Raw genomic sequence first — 11,227 nt, 5'->3', positions numbered from 1 at the left:
CTTCAACTAGATCGATCTCATCATACCTTGCAAATTTGCAGACTTCGAACTTTTTGTTCCAATTAATCTAGACTCTAATCAACATATTTACCACTCGATTAGAATAAGTTTTATCATATGAACATGCCAATATATTATTTTTAAAGGTACTGTTGCAATAAATCATTGACCTACTAAAAGAAATTATCTCTGTTTAGATTACGTATCTTTAGATTTGATTCATCACAGCTTTTATCTTCTATTTCACATTCACTATTTCTCATATAAATTTTGATCGTTAATTTCTATATCGGTTGCACTTTTGCTCATTAAATTTGCGGTCATTATTTTTGCCTTGTACAGAAAAATTGTGAAGAGACTGCACAAAAGGAACCGGGTTCTGCACGTAACTATGCAATTAGAGGTAAAATTACTGCTTCCATTGTCACTACGAGATGTACGGATTTATATGTACTCAAAATGTATGCACCCATTATTCAGGTCGGTGAGAATTTGAGAAAAGGGCTAGCAGAAGTCAGAAACAAATCCATTCTAAATTTTGGCTGGGTGGCTATTTCACCGCATTGTATTCCTACTTTTCCGGCAGACCATTCGAATAGAGTTTGTTTTTAAAAAAATTACAGACAAGTTACACAAGCATCAAGTAAGCATTATATTCCTAGTTTAATTCCTCAAACATTACACCTTTATGACGGGGTAAAACTGTATGATTTTAACAGGGGAAACGAAAGGCAACCAACCAACCCCCCCCCCCCAAAACAAAAAAAAAAAAAATACCATTCCCGGAAGCCTAAATTGATCAACGTTGAACCACCTAAAGCTGTTCAAATACACAATGTTCTACGGTAATTACCTTTTCTCAGAAACTCAATTAATTTTAGGCTTTGGTCGTTTTGGCCTCAACACAATATAGAGGATGCCTAAAACAACCAAGAAAGCAGGAATTGTAGTCACGTCGAGCACTACATGTACTTTTCTTTCCTTCATGCACTGAATTGGGTGGAGAAGGGCTATAGTTGCATTTACTTGATCAACAAACCTGTGAGAGATGAAATTCACAAATAAGCCATCTTTACTTACAAACATGAATCAAATGCTTGCCTTTGCTATTTCAAATTCTATTTTCAATGGTGAAAGGCAATCATTCAAATTGACTTTCTTACAAGGCAACGCACAAGAATGACACCAGTTATTAATTCAGTGACAAGAAATGCTCAGAAGAGCATTAAACGAAATAGGTCTTGTGTTCTTGTTATACAACCTTGTAGGACACGTATCTCTGCCCAACTGAGCAATTAGGAAGTAAATCCTAACTCTCAAGGTCTAATTGAATTCAGGACGAACAAGAGATAGACGGGAAAAATTCTCATAAACAGCTTCATTTTTCATCATTGTCCTTCCCGTTGTGCTATCTAATATACAAACAAACTGTCCCGAAGAGATTTGAAAATAGCCCAAATTCCAATAACATTGAAAAATGTTTTTACACAATGCAAACAAGCATGAAACTTGATAGAGCTAGGATGAAGATCCCCTAGAATTCTTAGGAAGTTCTACCAGGTGGATTTATCCAAGTATCAACCATTATCCTCAAATTCTATAGCAAGGATTTTGCCACATCAGCAGTTATCACTTTCAAATTTACCATATTAGTATTTTTATGAGTAAAATATATTACTCGTTCAAACAGAATTTATCACATCAGTAATTACAATGTTTTGGACACCGAATTTGAATTAAAAGATGATACCTACCTACCTACCTCCCTCCCTCCCTCTCCTGGGTCTCTGTTTGAATCTTTGGGTTGATTTGTTTGGTTTTGAGTTGATTTGGTTCCCTCATACCCTTATTTAGGATGATTTGTTTGAATTTTTGGGTTTATTTGTTTGATTTTGAGTTGATTGGGTTTTGAACGGCGGGAGATCCGAGCAATGGGCAGGGCAATCTGCCCGCCCGTTGAATAGGAGCTGAGGACGGACAAGGGCGTAGTCAAAATCTGCCACCCCGCCCAGGCGGAGGGCAGGGTGCAGGGAAGCTGGCTACCCACCCGTTTAGGGCAGGTAGCACCTACAAGCAACACTTACCAATATTTAAAAATGTTATGAGTATATATATTATGAGTCGGGCTACTCTGCAGCCCAGAGTAGCCCTGGTAGGACCCCATGTTTTGTGACCCATGACCAAGCCACTAGCCATGTGGAGACAAGGCTAGACAGCCCCAAAACAGCCTCATGGGCATGCCAAGCCAGCCCGTTCAGCATGGCCAGCATGCGCAGCACGCATGCCCCGCGCGCAGCAGTCCCGCGCGCGCGCTGGCGCCGCAGCAAGCCCAGCACCCAGGCACCCTGCCTGGGCCATGCCAGCCCTGCCAATGCCCAGACCAGCCCAGGGTCCTGTCAGCCACATGCCAGCAGCCATGCTAACCATGCCAGCCATGCCCATGGCCCATGCCATGGGCCAGCCTAGCCCACCCATGGGCTCATGCATGCCATGGGTCAACTTTACCCATGCCAACTATATTATTTTTTATTATTTATTTTTATTTAATTATTTACTTTCCAATGGACCTATTGGGGGTTTCCAAGTTGTAATCCTTATAAATAAGACCTTTAGGCTTTGCATTTACATCTTTTGACAAAATTCCTAGTGGGTAGACTATTTTGTTCTTGAGATCACCATTCGGTGCTAAGGCACTTGGGCTCTTTGGGGTGCGATTCGTGAATCCCCTAAGAAAGAATCACACCTTGCAATTCGTGAATAGGTGTAGTTCAATCTATTTATCTTGTTCTTTTCATCTTTAGGGTGCAATTCGTGAATCCCTAAAGATCCATTAATCTTATGAGTACTTTCCCATTCCATCTCGTCTTCCATTTTCTATCTTTGATTTTATTATCTTATGTGCATTGTTCTTGAGTTGTTCTTGAGTATTCATAGCGTTCATCCATTCCATTGCTCATTTGATCCATTCTACTTAGCATTCTCATCCACCATAGTGTTTGTCATCCTTTCCATAAGTTTGTCAACTTTCCATAAATTGTTCCCTCCATACACATTGCCCTAGCCGAAACACACATAGCCCCACTCCATCATACACCATTCGGCCAACCCTAGTGTTACCCTACTTTCCATATTAGTTCACATTCCCATAATTGCCCATCATCTACCAAAGTCATAAAACCCTAACCCTACCATCCACTAACCATATTTGGCCATCATAAAGTCATCCACCATAAACCCTAGCCAACCTTCCCAAAGACCAAGTCAACCCAATCTCTTCATCTTAGCCATCCAACATCCAAAACCCTAATCCTTATAATTTCGGCAACCCTAGCCAACCAAACCCTAGCATCACTCTTCCACCTCATTCCTAAACCCTAACATCATCCTAAACTCCAACCTTAAGCCAACTCTTCCAAATCTCGAAATCCACCCTAGCCACCTCACAAAACCCTAGCTACCCTTCACCATACCTACCCTAATCACCATCCAAGTGGCCCAAACATTAAGGGTAACCCTTAAGCCATCCTCATTGCATCAAACACCCATAATCCTAAGCCAATCTTCCAAGACCACACCAACCCTATTCTACCATAGCCCATGACATCCCTAGTTGCCTCCAACCCGAATCATAACCTCATCTCACCCATTCAACCCTAGCCTCCATCATCTTGGCACTTCACTCAAGAACAAGTCTAGCCGACCACATTGATTTGCCTTAGCCTAAACACTTAGCCTACCCAAATACATCATCATCCCATCACTCAAACACCATCTTTTTGTGGAAGGCAAAGCAAGTTAGCAAGAACACTCGGTCACCATCATCACCAAGACGAGCCAGTGGACCTTAGTGTTAGGGACAAGACCGGGGTCCCTAACAAGCCCGCTCAAGTTGACCGCTTCTTGTTTTTTGGTTTTTTTTTCACGTTCTTTTAATATATTTAAATATTTAAAAAAAAAAAAAATATCCCAATACACTTAAAATCCCTTCTTTAAAAAAAAAATTGTCAAGCGGTCAAATTGAGCAGTACAATTGGGAGACAAAGTAGTTTTTTCCATATATTATATGGCTTGCTTTCTGAAGTCCAGGTCCTTCTAATAATGGCATGTCTAGAGACAAAATAAACAAGCACTATATACTGTCGTCATGCACTTAACGTACACTGCTCCACAAACAGTGATTGACTACTTTCTAGGGACGGCAGGAAGGTTTAATTACACGAAGCTTACACCACACAGGCACATACAGTGTTTTCTTCTTTATTTTTCGCTCAAGGAGATTTTCATTAACCCACTATTGATGACCAACGGTAACAACAAATTAAGTTTCAGGTTCAAGTGCCTACCCTTTCGATGCTTCCTCTAGAATATATAGCAGTCTTAGGGCATCCACATAACGCAATTCTCCAGTAACAGTTGAAACCTGAAAAGACACATTTTTCTATACGATTGTAACAGTGAACAGATTCAACAAAAATGAAATAAATATATGACAACAAAAGAAGAAACCAGAGAAATGCTAAAGGGCAGAGTAAATACTGAGCAGAATAAGAATAAGCTACTCACCCTTCTCCACAAGCTTACAACATGATTATATTTGTTCACTAGCTCACGCTCCTGACCCTGAAAGAGTCCAAAGGTATTTTCCACTGGTTTTTGGTTAAGTTTCCATCAATTGAAACTAGAAGAAAAATTTTATTGCACAGTAGAAGAAAACTTTAACAACTTTTAAATACATCGTTATATACTCATATAAGTGGAAACAATTATTTGTTAAACACTAGGCTATAATAATATTTACTCCCCAAAAACCCCCACCCCAAAACACACAAAAAAGAGAGGGAGAGAGAGAGAGAGGCCATAACTTAAAGTAATGCAGTTGAGTACTAAATACATAAAGCTACTGCCAGACCAGATCCAATAACATCATTCACCTCTGACAAGGAGATCTTATATGGATTGGTAAACTAGGTTTCCCTTCCTCATCTCACCATTCTACCGAGAATTCTGACTTTTTTCAGAGAGAAAACTTCGTACTGTTCATTTGTTGCAATACTTTTTTCATAAGATAATATTAATGAGCACAAAGGCACTATCCAAATACATGGCGTATACAGCTAATTGAAAGGATACTTGTATGCTCCATGACTAGAAGATGAATGGCTGAATTAACCAGTTGAATAGACTCTTCAAGCGTTGTGATGATATAGCTCCGGGCAATTGTATCAGACTGAAACTGTGATATATGCCAGCCTTGAGAAGTAACGGAAAAAGGGTTGCATCCTACTGACCATATCCAATCCTGCCAAATTGCAGACATTAATTTTCTAAAAAATAGCAGTTCAACCAAATTACGACAGGAAATGCAAACTTCCACAGACAAACACTTCCAAAAGCCTCAGCATAAATGAGTGTACACATGCACTCCCACACATACAAAGACAAAAGCACATACTGAGAGAGAGAGAGAGAGAGAGGTAATAATCAAATTTTAAAATGGTAAGCATACAAGAATGCCACACAGATATTAAAGCTATTAGTAATTCAAGCACCAGCCCCTAATGAGAAGGCTGTACAAACGCATGTATGGCATTTTCATATTAAATCCAATCTTTTACTTATCAAAACAATATTAAACCTAACCTTTTACTTTATTCCATATGAGTGTTTCTATTGATGCAGTGAGCAACACCCCCACCCCCCCAGGGCCTATAACCAAAATCCATTTTTAGGATGCAACAAGAATTTGTATTCTCAAATTATATCAGAAGGATTTGCAGTCATTGTGAAAATCATCAAATGATTCTTTTTTTTTGATAAGTAAGATATAAACTTTATTGATGTGAATGAAATAGGCATATACCTAGTACACCGGAAGTATACATTTGAACACCTAGATACATTCTATGAGTGTTAAACTAAAGATAGGAATTCATGTATATCATCCCCATTTAATACAATAGCTGAAAACCAAAGCAATAAAGTGTGCATAAAATAATTCTTCAGCTCCAACATTGTTCGTTCCTTGTCTTCGAAGCAGCGCATATTCCGTTCCGTCCAAATACACCACATGATACACAACGGAATCATTCTCCAAACTGCTGCCACTTGATGACTGCCCTGCAATTTTCTCCAACAACCCATGAGCTCCACCACTCTCCTAGGCATTACCCAATCCACCCCGACCCGTCGAAAAATCTCATCCCATAGCCCTCTTGCTACATCACAATGTAGTAAAAGATGATCTACCGATTCTCCATTCTTCCTACACATGTAGCACCAATCCAATACAACACATCCTCTTTTCCTCAAGTTATCCGTGGTTAAGATCTTCCCAAGGGCAGCATTCCAAACAAAAAAAGCAACTCTAGAAGGCACTCGAGACCTCCAAATGTTCCTCCATGGGAATGAGGTGTGATCCTGAGAAATCAGAATTTTATAATACGCTTTTACTGAGAATTTCTTATGATCCTGGAGCCTCCATTTCCAGCTGTCTTGTTGTGCCATAGTAGACCCAAAAGAATGTAACAAGCTGAAAAAATCTGAAACCATAGATAATTCCCAATCATGAATATCTCTATTAAACAGAATATTCCACTGATGCGAGCCATGTGCAAATAATCGCACTTCCGCCACAGACACGTCCTTGTTAACTGCAATACGATATAAAGCTGGAAACACCCTTTCCAATGCGTGCTCTCCACACCACACATCTCGCCAAAAACTGATTCGGTTACCCTCGCCTGCGACAAAACGGATATGATTTACGAAAATAATCCACCCCTTTCTTATAAACTTCCATAGCCCCACTCCATGCCCCCCTCTCACTTCTTTAGAACACCAACCACCCCAATCAACTCCATGTTTAGCATCTATTATTTCCCTCCACAAAGAACCCTCTTCCATATGATATCTCCAAAGCCATTTCCCCAACAACACTTTATTAAAAGTTCTCAAATTACACACACCCAACCCCCCATACTCAACTGGAGAACATACTGACTTCCAATTAACCAAATGAACTTTCTTCTCCTCCCCTAAGCCTCCCCATAAAAATGCCTTGAAGAGTTTCTCGATTCTATTCACCACCCCAACAGGCATAGGAAAAAGGGATAAAAAATAAGTGGGAAGATTTGTAAGGGTACTCTTGATAAGAGTGAGACGACCCCCTTTCGAAAGATACACCCTTTTCCATCCAGCCAACCTTTTTTCTATCTTTTCGACCACCCCATCCCACATAGCTCTACTCTTGAAAGTAGCACCTAGCGGAAGGCCCAGGTATTTCATTGGGAGCGAGGACACCCTGCAACCCAAAAGACTAGCTAGATTGCGTATATTAGGGACCACCCCCACCGGTACCATCTCAGACTTGTCAAGATTCACCTTGAGTCCTGATACTGCTTCAAAACAAAGTAATAATGCACGCAAAGTTTGGACCTGACTCCTATCCGCTTCACAAAACAACAGAGTGTCGTCTGCGAAAAGAATATGTGAAATGATACAAGAGCTACCAGAGCCATTTCCCACCTGAAAACCAGATAAGAAACCCCCACTAACAGTAGCCTGCAACATCTTGCTCAGCGCCTCCATAACTATGACAAAAAGAAAGGGAGATAAAGGATCACCCTGTCGCAAACCCCTCGAACTATAAAAAAAACCTGCAGGAGTGCCATTAACTAACACTGAAAACCGGGCCGTTGAAATGCAAAAACGCATCCAGGAAATCCACCTATCTCCAAAGCCACACCTCTTCAATAAATACAAAAGGAAATCCCAGTTCACATGGTCATAAGCCTTCTCCATGTCTAGCTTGCAAAGAATACCTGGACTTCCCTCCCTCAACCTAGCATCCAAACACTCATTTGCAATGAGCACCGAATCAAGTATATATCTCCCATGAATAAAAGCATTCTGGGGCTTGGAGATAATATTTTCCAGCACTAGACTGAGCCGGTTAGCAAGGACCTTTGAAATAATCTTATAGACACTGCTAATCAAACTTATTGGACGAAAATCCTCAATATTCGACGCCCCACTTTTCTTTGGAATGAGTGCGATAAAAGTCGCATTAAGTGATTTTTCAAGCTTTTGATAAGCATGAAATTCACTGAACACCCGCAAGACATCACCTTTCACCACATCCCAACAAGTTTGAAAGAAACCCATTGAAAAACCATCCGGGCCCGGCGCTTTGTCCTTAACCATACCAGATATGACCTTGAAGATCTCATCTTCCACAAAAGGTCTCTCCAATACATTAACCAGCTGTGAATCAATTGTCTCAAACGGTAAGTCATCAAACTTCGGCCTCCAAGTTGCTGGTTCGGTAAGCAGAGTCTCATAATAATGTGCAATGTGACTTTCTAGATCAGCCGAAGAAGATAGCACCTGTGTACCTGAATGTAACAACTCAATCGCATTATTGCGTCGATGAGAATTAGCCATTTTGTGGAAAAACTTCGTACACCTATCACCCTCTTTCAACCAGAGGGCTCTGGATTTTTGACGCCATGAAGTCTCTTCTAACAGCAAAACCCTTTCCAATTCTGATTGTCAATATGACCAAAAACTTCCAAGTTCCATTTCTTCAGGTCTTGCTTTAGAGCCTTCATCTTACCTGCAAGAATAAAACTCGGAGTGCCGCTAAACTGGTATGAAGTCCACCAATTTCTCACCATCTCTACAAACCCGTTTACCTTAAGCCACATATTCTCAAACTTGAAGTACCGGCGACCCCCTTGAATACCACCACAATCTAAAAGGATGGGAAAATGGTCTGAACTGACTCTAGCTAACCTTTTCTGGCTAACTTCTGGGTAGTGTGCTTCCCATAATGGCGAGACAAGAAATCTATCCAATTTCGACCAAACACGGCCATTAGACCAAGTAAACTCACCACCCACCAAGGGGAGGTCCATAAGATCCATATCAAAGATGAACTCAGAGAATTCCGCCATGGCCAAAGTGTGTCGATGATGCCCCGATCGTTCACTAGGAAAGCGAATAATGTTAAAATCACCCCCCATACACCACGGCACATCCCATAAAGAGTGTATTCCCGCCAACTCCTCCCACAACCGTCGTCTATCACTATCTATGTTAGGACCATAAGACCCTGCAAAAGCCCAAATCCACCCATCACTCACATTTTTAAACAACACCGAAACCGAAAACTCTCCAACACATTCCTCAATCTCCTCAACCACTCTTTTATCCCACATTAATAATACTCCACCTGATGCTCCCTGAGAGGCTAAATAAGACCAACCCAAATAAGGGCATCCCCAAATACTACGCACAATACTTCTATCAATAAGACCCAACTTTGTTTCTTGCAAGCATATCACATCTCCCTTCCATAGTCTCAATAGAGCTTTGATCCGAAGGCGTTTTTCCCTATTATTGAGACCCCTTACATTCCAAGAAACGAGCTTAGGCTTCATTAAAACTTAACTTACCCCTCCCTTTTGATCTAACCCTTCCACTACTCCCCTCCTTGACATCGTAATTGATGGAGCATGTTAGGCGTTTAAGTTCCCTATCTTGCTTTGAGGCTGATTTTGAACGGCTAGCTTCAATAGCCACTAAAAGGGCCATAAATTGTTCCTCATAACCTCCAAAAGAAACCCCGAATATTTTCTGTAACTCCTCTACCTTTTTAAAAATCCAATGCGTCGAATAACTCCCATAATCACTGGGAGGGAGTGTACATAAAGGAGTAAGAGTCCCCTCTTCCCCAATACTGTTCTTGGGAATCACCGAAACCATCAGTTTATTTGTTTCACCATTTACACCCATATTATTAATAAGAGAATCAACCCCATCAACTAACTCATCAGAACTGCTCCTCACCAAAAGTGGAAGACCACTCTGAATCACGTTGCTGTCCCGCGAAAGCATCTCCCCACAACGATGCAGCTCTCTATCCCTCAACCCAGACTGCTCATGCCCTTCTTCTGGAGCTTCGTCCACCACACAAAATTCCGAGAATACATTTCCCAACAATAGCTCTGAAGACAAAGACGCAGACGCACTCTCTAACGCCAGAAACTCCCCCTCCTCTGTCTCTTCCCGTCGGACCTCCTTCGCCGCCTCACCTGAATGGTCGTCCGAGTGTGTCGGCAGCTTCTGTGCCGGCAGGGTTGCCGATAATCCATTTATCGGCGCCACAGAAGCATCCTGGCTCTGGTCCGAAATCTCGGATCCGAGGCGGATCTCGTTTCCCATCTCACCAGAGGGGTCGACCGAGGTTGTCGGCCACTTCTGTGCCGGCAGGGTTGCCGGTAATGAGGTTATCGGCGGCACTCTCTTTCCCTGGTCCGATATCACGGATCCGAGACCCTTCCCCGACCCGGCTATCTCCACTGCCCTCCAGACCTTCACAGGGCCTGAAGTCTGACCCTTGCCCAAGCCCATTGTTCTGCTCAGCCCCATACCAGGCCCACCAATTCGGCCCATCACCTCCTTGCCTTTAACACAGCGTTTTAGATGATTTATTTCATCTAGCACAATGCCGATCTTCTCCTCCAATCCCGTTAACATCTTCAAAATACTTTCCTCATTTAGCCCCGCCAAACTGCTTTCTGCCACACCATGCCGCTGCACGTCCTCAGGTATGGTTACACCTGACACCACTAACGCATCCTGATACGGTAACTTCTTCAACACTTCACTGTACGTCCTTGCCCCACCTGCCAACGATGATGGAACACCTCCCTCACCATTGTTCTTCTTTGCAGCAACTATCTGAAAATCAGCCATCTCCATTAAAATGTCAGCAAGCTTTTTCCATCCCTCCCCCTTCCTTCCTTCCGGAATCACTAGCAAACCTCTTCTCTTATCACGACCAAATTCTGAAATGGAAATAAAACTACCATTAAAGTTATGTCCCTTCCTCACTATTATCACAGTGTCTCCTTTTCTACGAGTTTGCAGAAACTCCTGAGTACCCACTGTTACTGTACAATCCTTCACCATAGAACCCAGCCAGCCTAGAGTTTCCCCGTCCACTGAAATGTACTTCACCCCGCGATGACTACTTTCTATAATCCTCCACCACTTTGCATTCTCCTTTTTGAGCTCGAACAATTTCTGATCAATGAATACCTCCTTGCACAACCCCATCTAAAACCAACCCACAGCCAATGCAAACCTAATGATTCAGAGGAATACACTAGACTACATGCTAATCACCACTGGACTACATGATAATCACCATAAGAAAGTACCA

At 41.9% G+C, this 11,227-nt stretch overlaps 1 protein-coding gene across 1 annotated transcript in view; it reads right to left on the bottom strand.

The window, feature by feature from the left end:
- Positions 1 to 523: 523 nt before the first annotated feature.
- LOC109000720 overlaps positions 524 to 11,227 on the bottom strand; it is a 33,831-nt gene continuing 23,127 nt past the window's right edge. Inside the window, exons 22-25 of the mRNA XM_035695444.1 lie at positions 5,131 to 5,299; positions 4,564 to 4,646; positions 4,344 to 4,420; positions 524 to 1,039 (exon numbers count right to left, since the gene is read on the bottom strand). Coding sequence (XP_035551337.1) covers positions 868 to 1,039; positions 4,344 to 4,420; positions 4,564 to 4,646; positions 5,131 to 5,299 — 501 coding nt within the window. The 3' untranslated portion in view covers positions 524 to 867. The remainder of the gene's footprint in view (positions 1,040 to 4,343; positions 4,421 to 4,563; positions 4,647 to 5,130; positions 5,300 to 11,227) is intronic.

Source organism: Juglans regia, chromosome 11, assembly GCF_001411555.2.
Source record: "Juglans regia cultivar Chandler chromosome 11, Walnut 2.0, whole genome shotgun sequence".
In the NCBI taxonomy this organism is placed as follows: Eukaryota; Viridiplantae; Streptophyta; class Magnoliopsida; order Fagales; family Juglandaceae; genus Juglans; species Juglans regia.
This window is presented reverse-complemented; position numbering and strand designations above follow the sequence as displayed.